This window comes from Dunckerocampus dactyliophorus, chromosome 12 (genome assembly GCF_027744805.1).
Source record: "Dunckerocampus dactyliophorus isolate RoL2022-P2 chromosome 12, RoL_Ddac_1.1, whole genome shotgun sequence".
In the NCBI taxonomy this organism is placed as follows: Eukaryota; Metazoa; Chordata; class Actinopteri; order Syngnathiformes; family Syngnathidae; genus Dunckerocampus; species Dunckerocampus dactyliophorus.
In genome coordinates this window covers 22,280,368-22,294,747 of record NC_072830.1, presented here as the reverse complement: position 1 = coordinate 22,294,747, position 14,380 = coordinate 22,280,368, and the positions used below count along the sequence as shown (strand labels likewise).

Below are 14,380 nucleotides of genomic sequence, written 5' to 3'. Positions count from 1 at the left end.
GTACACAAAGATTGTAAATGTAATATATGTAGAAATTTAGTGATCGTGCAATACTTGGAGCATAATTTAAACTTCACAGGAATATTTTTTCCTTGTTTATAAACAGTGTATTTTAGACATTTACGGGGTCCCCACAACACACCTTCCACCAGAGTCTGGGTACACACTCTTTGTGAAAAATTGGAGAATCAGTTTCATCCACAGGTTTCACACACAGGGTCAGGTCAAACTCTTGTCAAAGGTGTGTTGTGGGGACGCCGTCAAGGCCCAGACTACATTGATGATAAACCAAGAAAAAAATCCCTGTTGGGTTTAAAATTCTGCTCAAGTACTGCACTTGCACTAAACTTCTAAATGTAGTATGTTAAACACCTTAGGGTGCAAATACATTGTCAGACCAACAAACATTTTCCCACATAACAAACGTTTAGAAGACATTTCACCAGTGTGTGCCCCCAATCTACTGCGTACAAGTACACAAAGATTGTAAATGTAATATATGTTGAAATGCAGTGATCGTGCAATACTTGTAGCATAATTTAAACTTCACAGGAATATTTTTTCCTTTTTAATAAATAGGGTATTTTGGACATTTACGGGGTCCCCACAACACACCTTCCACCAGAGTCTGGGTACACACTCTTTGTGAAAAATTGGAGAATCAGTTGCATCCACAGGTTTCACACACAGGGTCAGGCCAAACTCTTGTCAAAGGTGTGTTGTGGGGACGCCGTCAAGGCCCAGACTACATTGATGATAAACCAAGAAAAAAATCCCTGTTGGGTTTAAAATTCTGCTCAAGTACTGCACTTGCACTCAACTTCTAAATGTAGTATGTTAAACACCTTACGGTGCAAGTACATTGCCAGCACAACAAACATTGTCCCACATAACAAACGTTTAGAAGACATTTCACCAGTGTGTGCCCCCAATCTACTGCGAACAAGTACACAAAGATTGTAAAGGTAATATATGTAGAAATGTAGTGATCGTGCAATACTTGTAGCATAATTTAAACTTCACAGGAATATTTTTTCCTTGTTAATTATCAGTGTATTTTGGACATTTACGGGGTCCCCACAACACACCTTCCACCAGAGTCTGGGTACACACTCTTTGTGAAAATATTGGAGAATGAGTTTCATCCACAGTTTTCACACACAGGGTCAGGTCAAACTCTTGTCGAAGGTGTGTTGTGGGGACGCCGTCAAGGCCCAGACAACATTGATGATAAACCAAGAAAAAAATCCCTGTGAAGTTTAAAATTCTGCTCAAGTACTGCACTTGCAGTAAACTTCTAAATGTAGTATGTTAAACAACTTAGGGTGCAAGTACATTGCTAGCACAGCAAACATTTTCCCACATAACAAACGTTTAGAAGACATTTCACCAGTGTGTGCCCCCAATCTACTGCGAACAAGTACACAAAGATTGCAAATGTAATATATGTAGAAATGTAGTGATCGTGCAATACTTGGAGCATGATTCAAACTTCACAGGAATATTTTTTCCTTGTTAATAAACAGTGTATTTTGGACATTTACGGGGTCCCCACAACACACCTTCCACCAGAGTCTGTGTACACACTGTGAAAAATTGGAGAATCAGTTTCATCCACAGGTTTCACACACAGGGTCAGGTCAAACTCTTGTCAAAGGTGTGTTGTGGGGACGCCGTCAAGGCCCAGACTACATTAATGATAAACCAAGAAAAAAATCCCTGTGAAGTTTAAAATTCTGCTCAAGTACTGCACTTGCACTAAACTTCTAAATGTAGTATGTTAAACACCTTAGGGTGCAAATACATTGTCAGACCAACAAAAATTTTCCCACATAACAAACGTTTAGAAGACATTTCACCAGTGTGTGCCCCCAATCTACTGCGAACAAGTACACAAAGATTGTAAATGTAATATATGTAGAAATTTAGTGATCGTGCAATACTTGTAGCATAATTTAAACTTCACAGGAATATTTTTTCCTTTTTAATAAATAGGGTATTTTGGACATTTACGGGGTCCCCACAACACACCTTCCACCAGAGTCTGGGTACACACTCTTTGTGAAAAATTGGAGAATCAGTTTCATCCACAGGTTTCACACACAGGGTCAGGCCAAACTCTTGTCAAAGGTGTGTTGTGGGGACGCCGTCAAGGCCCAGACTACATTGATGATAAACCAAGAAAAAAATCCCTGTTGGGTTTAAAATTCTGCTCAAGTACTGCACTTGCACTCAACTTCTAAATGTAGTATGTTAAACACCTTAGGGTGCAAGTACATTGCCAGCACAACAAACATTGTCCCACATAACAAACGTTTAGAAGACATTTCACCAGTGTGTGCACCCAATCTACTGCGTACAAGTACACAAAGATTGTAAATGTAATATATGTTGAAATGCAGTGATCGTGCAATACTTGTAGCATAATTTAAACTTCACAGGAATATTTTTTCCTTGTTAATTATCAGTGTATTTTGGACAATTACGGCGTCCCCACAACACACCTTCCACCAGAGTCTGGGTACACACTCTTTGTGAAAATATTGGAGAATTAGTCTCATCCACAGGTTTCACACACAGGGTCAGGTCAAATTCTTGTCGAATGTGTGTTGTGGGGACGCCGTCAAGGCCCAGACTACATTGATGATAAACCAAGAAAAAAATCCCTGTGAAGTTTAAAATTCTGCTCAAGTACTGCACTTGCACTCAACTTCTAAATGTAGTATGTTAAACAACTTAGGGTGAAGTACATTGCCAGCACAACAAACATTTTCCCACATAACAAACGTTTAGAAGACATTTCACCAGTGTGTGCCCCCAATCTACTGCGAACAAGTACACAAAGATTGTAAATGTAATATATGTAGAAATGTAGTGATCGTGCAATACTTGTAGCATAATTTACACTTCACAGGAATATTTTTTCCTTGTTAATTACCAGTGTATTTTGGACATTTACGGGGTCCCCACAACACACCTTCCACCAGAGTCTGGGTGCACACTCTTGTGAAAAATTGGAGAATCAGTTTCATCCACAGGTTTCACACACAGGGTCAGGTCAAACTCTTGTCAAAGGTGTGTTGTGGGGACGCCGTCAAGGCCCAGACTACATTGATGATAAACCAAGAAAAAAATCCCTGTTGGGTTTAAAATTCTGCTCAAGTACTGCACTTGCACTAAACTTCTAAATGTAGTATGTTAAACACCTTAGGGTGCAAGTACATTGTCAGAACAACAAACATTTTCCCACATAACAAACGTTTAGAAGACATTTCACCAATGTGTGCCCCCAATCTACTGCGTACAAGTACACAAAGATTGTAAATGTAATATATGTAGAAATGTAGTGATCGTGCAATACTTGGAGCATAATTCAAACTTCACAGGAATATTTTTTCCTTGTTAATAAACAGGGTATTTTGGACATTTACGGGGTCCCCACAACACACCTTCCACCAGAGTCTGGGTACACACTCTTTGTGAAAATATTGGAGAATTAGTCTCATCCACAGGTTTCACACACAGGGTCAGGTCAAATTCTTGTCGAATGTGTGTTGTGGGGACGCCGTCAAGGCCCAGACTACATTGATGATAAACCAAGAAAAAAATCCCTGTGAAGTTTAAAATTCTGCTCAAGTACTGCACTTGCACTCAACTTCTAAATGTAGTATGTTAAACAACTTAGGGTGAAGTACATTGCCAGCACAACAAACATTTTCCCACATAACAAACGTTTAGAAGACATTTCACCAGTGTGTGCCCCCAATCTACTGCGAACAAGTACACAAAGATTGTAAATGTAATATATGTAGAAATGTAGTGATCGTGCAATACTTGTAGCATAATTTACACTTCACAGGAATATTTTTTCCTTGTTAATTACCAGTGTATTTTGGACATTTACGGGGTCCCCACAACACACCTTCCACCAGAGTCTGGGTGCACACTCTTGTGAAAAATTGGAGAATCAGTTTCATCCACAGGTTTCACACACAGGGTCAGGTCAAACTCTTGTCAAAGGTGTGTTGTGGGGACGCCGTCAAGGCCCAGACTACATTGATGATAAACCAAGAAAAAAATCCCTGTTGGGTTTAAAATTCTGCTCAAGTACTGCACTTGCACTAAACTTCTAAATGTAGTATGTTAAACACCTTAGGGTGCAAGTACATTGTCAGAACAACAAACATTTTCCCACATAACAAACGTTTAGAAGACATTTCACCAATGTGTGCCCCCAATCTACTGCGTACAAGTACACAAAGATTGTAAATGTAATATATGTAGAAATGTAGTGATCGTGCAATACTTGGAGCATAATTCAAACTTCACAGGAATATTTTTTCCTTGTTAATAAACAGGGTATTTTGGACATTTACGGGGTCCCCACAACACACCTTCCACCAGAGTCTGGGTACACACTCTGTGAAAAATTGGAGAATCAGTTTCATCCACAGGTTTCACACACAGGGTCAGGTCAAACTCTTGTCAAAGGTGTGTTGTGGGGACGCCGTCAAGGCCCAGACTACATAGATCATAAACCAAGAAAAAATCCCTGTGAAGTTTAAAATTCTGCTCAAGTACTGCACTTGCAGTAAACTTCTAAATGTAGTATGTTAAACACCTTAGGGTGCAAGTACATTTCCAGCACAGTAAACATTTTCCTACATAATAAACGTTTAGAAGACATTTCACCAGTGTGTGCCCCCAATCTATTGCGTACAAGTACACAAAGATGTTCTATGTAATATATGTTGAAATGTAGTGATCGTGCAATACTTGTAGCATAATTTAAACTTCACAGGAATATTTTTTCCTTTTTAATAAAGAGGGTATTTTGGACATTTACGGGGTCCCCACAACACACCTTCCACCAGAGTCTGGGTACACACTCTTTGTGAAAATATTGAAGAATCAGTTTTATCCACAGTTTTCATCCACAGACAATATGACCTGTGACCAGTACATCCTACATCTGAAGTTGCTGGAGCAAAACACTTACACTGCTGACATCAGAGCACAAATGAATGCATAGTTGTTGCATTATTGTCCATTCAACGTTTAAATCTGAAATCTGAAATGTGATAGTAATAGTTGATTTCTTGATCTCTTGATCAAAAACCTTTTTAATATATGTGACAATCTGAACATGTCATTGGTAATATATTTGTTGCAAAGTCCCTTCAAATCACATTGGTAATATACTTGTTGCAAAGTCCCCACTAATCACATTGGACTTGGTGTGAAGTATGCAAATATTATGTTAATGAGGTCCCCATTAACCGTGTTTTCTTGATTTTTTTTATGTCCCCACATAGCACGAGAAAATTCATTACGTCAACAATTTAGATATTTGAAGTCGTGTATAAGCTTATAAAAATGTGGTTAGAGTACCTGATTTTTTTCATCCTTGTAGCACCTTTAGAAAGGGTGGTACTCACAAGTGACGATAAAAAATATGGTCCTCAAAAAACATGGAAACGAGAATGTGTGTGTGTGTGTGTGTGTGTGTGTGTGGATGCTGGCTTATTTCACACCAATTTTCCTTCCCCCCTTTCCCTACAAGGTGAGTTCAGCGATGGCTCCCAGGAAGCTGGTGGTGTTTACCAGGTGTTAGAGATGCCATATGAGGGAGACGACGTGTCCATGATGATCGTCCTACCTCGGCAGGAAGTACCGCTCGCTTCTCTGGAGCCCATCATCAAAGCATCACTACTGGAGGAGTGGGCTAACAATGTGAAACAGCAAAAAGTGGAGGTCTATCTACCCCGGTAAGAAATCAGTTAAGCCCTCAACGTTTGCTATGCTAGATCCAATACAAGAGCTGTATAAAAATCCTCCCTTTGGCAAGACAATAATGTTGAGATAGTGTGATATTCATCAATGTGTTTATTGATGTGATGTTGCATAGGTTCAAAGTGGAGCAGAAAATGGACCTCAAAGACAATCTGCAAGAGCTGGGCATAAAGAGCATCTTCACTAAAGATGCTGACCTCTCCGGCATGACAGGTGACGCATATAGCTTTATAACAACCATCCATCCATTTTCTATCGCTTATCCTGTTCAGAGTCACGGGTGAGCTGGAGCCTATCCCAGTCCCAGTCAATCACAGGACACAAATAGAAAACAAAAATTCACAGTCACGGACAATTTGGACGCTCCAATTCATTGCCCACAAACTCCACATTGAGAGTGCATAGCAGAGATTCGAACCCAGAACCTTTTTACAGGGAGGGAGGCTTGCTAACCACATGTCCCACTGTGCTGCTTTTAAAAAAAAACAATTATGACACTTCGATGTGGTTGGTGTACAAATGCAAAGAAAATCGTCATCGATAGTTGGCTCAGTGTTTCTGCTGCTTTGTTGCACTCCTTGTACTTTCCAAGGTAACCAAGGTAACTGCCATTGAGTGGGCAGGTTGAAACTGTCACATCCGCTTGTAAAAATAGATCCAGTGAGACATTATATGTAGCGGTGGAGAAATGAAGTGACAATCCCGCATGTATGAAACACGACGAGCTCCATACATAAACAATCTTGTTATTGCTTGCTTATTTCCCAGTTTCCCTTTTTGAGTTGGCTCAGTGTTCTCAGAGGGCATGATGCAACTTGGAATTTGTATATACGGTCGGTTTTTGTCTCATCATCTGTGTTTTGTCTTTGTGTGCTTGTTTCAGATGGGAAGGATCTTTATATTGGAAGGGCAGTGCAGAAGGCCTACCTGGAGGTGACTGAGGAGGGAGCTGAGGGAGCTGTTGGATCAGGTAGACTTCTGCAATGTACTGCATTTGAGTCTGTTGTCGGCTTTGTAAATAGTGTGACCAGCGTTTAATAAATGTAATAATAGTATACTAGTGGACAGGAATTAAAGGGATAGTTCTGATTTTTTTGACGTGAAGTTGTATAACACCACTAGTATAAACCAACTACAGTAGAACACATACATTTCTTCATTCTGCATTTAGACCCGGGGTCTAAATGGTAATATGAAAGTGACCACCCACATCCTTTTACGTTTCACTATGTGGCCCTCAGTGGAAAAAGCTTGGACACCCCTGGTTTAAAGCACTTAATGTGTGGTTCCAGTCCTGCCTCATACACTTCCACTTCCATATTACGTGTAGTATCATTCACAGTAGTGATGCCGTGGCTGATTACCTTCTGGCTGCCCTGTTCTCGCGAGATAGCTTTTCTCTAAATGAGAAATATCGTCAGGTTTTAATCTTGCGAGATCTCGTGTAACCCCTGCTGCCCCCTTCTGATGGTGAATTACCATAAATTCCGGTGTATAAGCCGCAATTTTTTTCTTAAAGTTTGAACGCAGCGGCTTATACAATGGCTAAATTCTAATCTTGTGACATCTCCTTTACTTCAGAACTGCTACTAATTGTTTAAATTACTGTGTCACTTGCGGGTTAGTGGGGAAGCGATAGCTCTTCCTATCTTTCAATATCCATCACGAGCTATCAACCCATTGGAAATCGCAGGAGGTCAGTATATATGCCAGTATAACAACATAACAATCTGACTCACGGTGTCATCTTTCAAAGAACACTTTACGAACCTCTAAATTCATCACACATCAACTTAACATCAACACGTGGACATGACAAATATACAAACATGTCCCAATATGATTTTAAATTTAAAAAAAAAAACATTTTAAAGTTTTCCCATTAGGCATTGTGTCTGACATCAGCTTCCCTCTGGGCTTTGGGCTCCTGATCCCCAGGCTCCCTCTGGTGAACAGAGGCAGCACTGCAGCAGCACCCATCGTTTTCTATGCTTTCTATGCCCCTCCAATGGAATTATTTTCTCAAACAAAATGCATTGTGGGAAACTTTAACACTTTGGGTTTTTTTCCATAATAAACTCATATTGGTACATGTTTCTATATTTCTGAGGTATAACGTGTGAGTGTTAAGTTGCTGTGTAATGAGTTTAATGTTGTTTGTAAAGTGAAACCGTGAGTCAGACTGTTATATTGAGTAATGACCTGCAATTTCCAATGGGTTGACAAGCTCATTGTGAGTTTTTTCATAGCTCATGATTTGTTTCTATCAAATAAAGAGCTGCCTGGTCCTCATGGATGCATGCTACAAAATGTCATTTTATGACGTGAACACATGCGACTTATATATGAACAAATCAGTTTTTTCGTCTAAATTTAATGGGTGCGACTTATACATGGATGTGGTGTATACACCGCAAATTACAGTACATTGTTGACTTAGCATCTTCTCCTCTGTCGTCTTGCAGGAATGATCGCCCTTACCAGGACTCTTGTTCTGTACCCACAAGTCATGGCTGATCACCCATTCTTCTTCGTCATCAGAAACAGGAGAACAGGTATGTATGTGAATGTGTGTTGTTATTAGGGGCATCATGATACGGCTCACGAGACGAGACGATACACAATACTGGTTTCATGAGAACGAGACAAGACTATATTTTAACATTACTTATAAGAAAACTACAATGACAAAATATAGGACCGGACAAACAGACTTTTGTATTTAACTGAGTCACAAAACAACAAAGGTATATTTTGAAATGTTTCATAACTGTGAATGCATGACTTATAGGCATTTTAACCGTCAATTTTTTTCCCACAAATTGAAACAAAAACTAATTTTACAAAATTTCAAAGTGGCCTTTGCATCTTTTCATTTTTCAGTATGTGGCCCTCTGTGGAAAAAGTATGGACACCTCTGGTGTAAGCCGTAAACCTGTGTTCTAGTTGCCGAGCTTTGTAAGGGTCTATGCAGCTTTTTTGGCCCACTCATTTTGTAAAGTGATGAAATTCATTAAGAAGCAATGAGAAGAAAGGATTTTCTGCGTTAGAAAAGGCCAGCTGTATTTGAAGTGCATCGTCTAGTGCAGGGGTGTCAAACTCGTTTTTACTGAGGGCCACGACGCAGTTATGGCTGCCCTCAGACGGCCACTTGTAACTGTCAATATACTATGACTCATGACATCATTACACAATTGCCAATGTATTTGATTATTATATTTTTACTAGCAAATTGATGGATTGAGTGACGTGAGAATGTCAAGATGACAAGCTGTTGAATGTCTGCTTATTTATTTTTGATTAAAAATGCTGAAAAAAATTTTCTTTTTGCATGATCAAATATTAATACATTCAGAAGAACTACACGTGGCACAATGAACGTTTAAATACACTACCGGTCAAAAGTTTTAGAACACTTTCTCTGGAGGAAAAACCTCTGTTTCTCCTCAATTGTCAATTACCTTTTTTCTTGCCATTTTTGTAGCAACAAATTACTGTCTCCAATACAATGCTGTTCAACTGATGTTCACAAGGGTATAGTACCACAGTGTGTTCCGAACACTGTTTTTATACAGGCAGAGGAGGTAGTAAGTTCTCCAGAACTCGGAAGACTTGTAGGAATTAGTTGCACCAACTGCCAAGCTTGATCAACCTCCATTTCTGCACAACAGCTTTAAACTGTTAACCCATTTTGTGGTCCCTGAAACAGGCCTTTTGGTATAATTCTGAAATACACATTAACCTTACCATTAACCTCTGACACTGCACCACTTATCTTTGTACCATTTCAAGCTATTCATTGGACTTGAACAACTTGAATTTCAATAAATAACTGAAAAAATTGGGGTGTTCTAAAACTTCTGACCGATAGTGTACATTCAGAAGGAAAAAGGTGACGTGCATTATTGACACACATTATTCCCATTATTATTAAAATGATGTGGCGGGCCATATCTGGCCCCCGGGCCTTGACTTTGACACATGTGATATAGTGAATTGGCATTAATTGCCCATAGTGCTTTGTGGCAGCCTCAGCACACAAAGGAGTGAGGAATGGTGGCTGCACAGACTCGTACCACTTATGTAGATAGTTTGAAATGCTGCGATTTTTGTTATAATAATTAGGCTTTTATCCCTGTTGTTGTCTTGGACACTGTGGGGTGTTGCAAGGAGTGAGAGACAGGCTTATTGGGAGGAGGAAGTGTCATTAACGAGACCTCCACACCGCTAATGCTGTTATCACTGTCCTTTTCATAGGAGCAGCTCCTTTCACATGTTCAAAATACTATCTTTATCCTTCATGATGGTTGCCGTGTTTCAGCAGCTTGGACCGGGCATGCAGCCAATGTTGGTTTCTCCATGAAGCATCTTCCGATGTCTAATTTCAGTTTCACTTTCACTTTTACGCACTGCCAAAAGACAAGTCTGAGTGACTACGTGTTACTCCGGCAGTACGTACTCACCACCACCTGTGTATTATTTCTTAAACCACATTAGAGGTCAGATTGAACTGCAGGCATAAACCTGCATTATGTAACAGGTCCTTTTTTATTTATTAATATTTTTATTTCCCTCCAGGGTCCATCCTCTTCATGGGTCGGGTCATGACCCCAGAAGTCATCGAGCCGAACGACCATGACTTTGACTTCATGTAACCATGGCGTGACTACTTCTATCACCACCTTCATAAATATTTTATAAAAGATATCAACCAATTATTATGCTGAATGAGAAAGTGTGTTGAGAAAAGGCATATATACAGTACATACACATACATACTGTATATATATATATATATATATATATATATATATATACACACACACACATATATACACCACATACTGTACATATATATATATATACACATACACACTCACACACATATATATATATATATATATATATATATATATATATACACACACATACATACACTGTATACACATACATACATATACATATACATACATACACACACACACACACACATATATATATACTGTATACACACAGTATATACACATACATACATACATATAGTGAGGTGTGTTTTGATACTGGAATCTTGATGGATGCAGAAATGCAGGAGGAAGAAGTTGTAAATATTCTCTCGTAAAGTAATATTCTATAAGTACACATGATATTCATGCGGAAGCGCTTTTGAGTTCAGCAGCTTTATATACAATGCACCAAAACATTTTGAAACATGAACACCTACAACTTGCAGCGTTATTTCAATTATATTTAACATGTGTAGCATATGTGCTCAGTATTTATCGTGGCTCAAACATAGCGTCCTCATACAATGGCTCTTAGTAATATAACAAGCAGCAGACCACATTCTAGTTGTTTTTGTACACATTAGGCACACAATTAAACTGCCAATAAACTAAAATGCCTTATACCAAATGAGGTTGGTGAAGCCTGGAGCTGGGCGTCTCACAGGTGAGCTGAGGAGACTGCAGAACTAAGGCGGGTTGCCATAGAGACCAACCGGGGCATGCAGGCACATTGAAAAAGGTCCACTGCACCATTTTATGGATGTACAGTACATAGAGGAAGAAACAATAACACCAGCTGTATTCACTCTTATACTCAATAAAATAGAAATGTTCCTAAGCTTAATTGTCTTTTTTTAATAGATTTTCTATTATTTAATACAACAGAGAGATCGTCACAGTTCTTTTCGCTCATCATTGTGCAAGTACAAAATATGCAAATGTGAATCCAGTTTATTATTGTATTTGGATGTAATCTGGTAAAATCTGAAAAATCATGTATTACAGTACTCAAATTGCATTTGACATTTCCTGTAGTTAATATACTGTATGTTTATATGTTTATGATACAAACATACAAGCAATGGTATGAAGTAACGGTTTAGAAACTGTACAAAATAGCAATCAGTGCATTGATAGCAATAGTATAAATATAAGATATTACACTGGACATTGTTGCAAAAACTGGTGATGCCTACGTTAGCTATTTTGTGTCAGGGGAGGCCTCACCTGTCATGTTGAAAAATTAAAAAAACAATAATGGTAACATAAATCCTAATATTTGCTCATTGAGCTCTATTATAAAACTATTTTCTGTATGATTCCCATCGTTTTAAACATTTTCTTAAGTAAAAATTGCTGAATTTGCATATTTCCTGCTGAAATACAGGGCAGAAACCCAAGATGTGGCAGCCGCAAGTGTCTCTTCTGTGAGCAAGCCCTGCCTACTAACTGAGTGCACTCAGTGAGTGCACTGAGTTAGATAATGGCGGCTGCCATTGTCTGTTTGTCAGCATGTTGCCAATAATATAATGTTGTATTATACACCGTGGCCTGTGTAATGTCCTTAGTGTAAGTGTGACCGTTATTCTTGCTAATCGGGAAATAAAATACAAAGACATGTGATATGCGGAGGTGCTTGCAGTACTCGCTTCATCCTGAAGGGGTGGAGGAGTGCGGGTGCTGGAAGGTGCTTGTCACTGCTATCTTTCCATAAAGAGGAAAAGCCAGGGTTTTTTTTTTTTTGGACAGAAACGAGAGAGAGTCATATATATATATATATATATATATATATATATATATATATATATATATATATAGGAAATGCATATAAATACATATAAATGATGGGATAAATGATGAAAGGGATCAATTCATATTTTAGGTTACTTTTGAAGATGTGGTTCTTGACGTGATACGATGTGGCAGCGAGATCAACATGGGCACCACCTTCCTGTTTTGCCATGAGTATTTCACACTTCAAAACCCCAAATGGAGTCAAAGAAAGTCGCAAGTACCAGCATTTGATAAAGAACATGAACATTTTTGATGTTAACCAAAAAACATGCTAACTGGGGACCGAGTGCACATTGAGTATTTCCAATAAAGTCAAAAGTTTGGACACACCATATCATTGAATATTAGGAGGAAGTTTCTCCAAACTTTTGACTGCTACTGTATAATACAATATCAAAATTATGAATTAAAATCAAATCAGGAAATACTGTGAAATTGTAAAGGCATTAACTTATAAAATATAATAATACTAATGATGGGTAACACAATTTTTTTTTAAAGTCTAAAAAGTAAACTAGCCTTGGAATTAGCCCCATTTATTGTTTTTGGGTAGAATTGTTGAATTTCCAAGTAAGTTGAATGACAGACAAGCACAGTGGACACACATTTAGAGCAGTAACTTGAGAGGAGCAGAACAAGCCAAGTTATTACCTGACAAGCAGAGACAGCTCACTAACACACGAAAAATAAAAACTCAATTTTTCCTATTTGGTTCCAAATCCTCCCATCTGCCTCATTCAATGCAATTAAATTGCCACATTAATTCATTTTTCTAATTAACTCCTAGTATATAGATATATATTCCTCACATCCACCCCCGTCACTCGCACACTGTCGCTAGGCAACACACAGGAGTGACAATCCTGTAGCACTATGGGAGCGTCTCACCTGACTTGAGGCAGCCCAAGAGCAGGAGGGCACCTTCTGTCACCGAACAGACAAGAGCATCTGCCTCCATGGGTCACAGCTGCAGCTTCACGCAGCTCGACGGAACCGCCAGCTATGCGTTGTTAAAGAACGACAGCATTTACCTGCACAAGATCGGGACATGTCAGAAAGGTGAGATAAGAGCACCATTGTTTGTCTCTGTCAAACTACAGCGAATCAATATACAGTATTATCCAAGTCACTTCTAATCTGTTTAAGTATGCATCAGTAACAAAAATAAGACTAATTTGCTTGTTTATTGTGCTGTCACTACTGTCAATGTATGTAGTGTTCCCCCGTTTATCGCGGGGGTTCGCGAAATAGCCTGCAATACGTGAAATCAGCCTTAGATATGTTTTAAGGCTGTAAAACCCCTCACAATACACTTTATACACTGTTGTCAGACAGGCATTTTCTCACATTTTAAACATTCTCGAAGTTCAAATGTCGTTTGAATTTTAATGATCAGTCTACTAGGTTGGACACAATAAATTATTAAGTGACTCGCGTATTCACTCCTCTGACTATGCTTAGTCCTGGCGCCATTCTGCTGTAGCGTTTCTGTATCCTTGTTAAAACATATTTCTTCTGCCGTCGTCTTCCTCCTCGTCCAACTCCTATCTTAATTTAGCCGGTTAGCTGCTGCTGCTGCTTCTTCTTCTTCTATTGTTTATTGGCGGTTAGCAAGCAGCTCACACAGTTAGCTAGTTTGCTAGCGATGGCACAAAGGAGATTGATTGACAATGGTCTAAAGCCAATCAGGACGCAGAACACAATGGGCGGCTTCTCCCTTAGCCAATAAGGACTGTTGCGGCTCTATATTTAGCCGGCTATTGTCTACTGTGGGTTCCTAATATGCGCGTACAGGCACATAAACACACTGAGACGAGGTGGAGCTGCACACATCTTCAACATGAGTATACAACACCCTCTACTGGTAGTAGTAGTAGTCAATACAATAACAGACATATACAACAGAGCACCGATACATCGCTCTAATACACCAAAAAGACGCAGAACACAACGCGGGTTCATACGCTGTTAAAAAAAAATGCAAAACTGCACTTGAAAAAAAATCCGCG

General features: G+C 39.0%; 1 protein-coding gene across 3 annotated transcripts in view; it reads left to right on the top strand.

The window, feature by feature from the left end:
- serpini1 (serpin peptidase inhibitor, clade I (neuroserpin), member 1) overlaps positions 1-11,415 on the top strand; it is a 29,568-nt gene extending 18,153 nt beyond the window's left edge. For all 3 annotated transcript variants that reach the window (XM_054793607.1, XM_054793609.1, XM_054793608.1), the window contains 5 exons: positions 5,564-5,768; positions 5,909-6,006; positions 6,677-6,763; positions 8,259-8,348; positions 10,372-11,415. In XM_054793607.1, coding sequence (XP_054649582.1) covers positions 5,564-5,768; positions 5,909-6,006; positions 6,677-6,763; positions 8,259-8,348; positions 10,372-10,448 — 557 coding nt within the window. In that variant the 3' untranslated portion in view covers positions 10,449-11,415. The remainder of the gene's footprint in view (positions 1-5,563; positions 5,769-5,908; positions 6,007-6,676; positions 6,764-8,258; positions 8,349-10,371) is intronic.
- Positions 11,416-14,380: the final 2,965 nt, after the last annotated feature.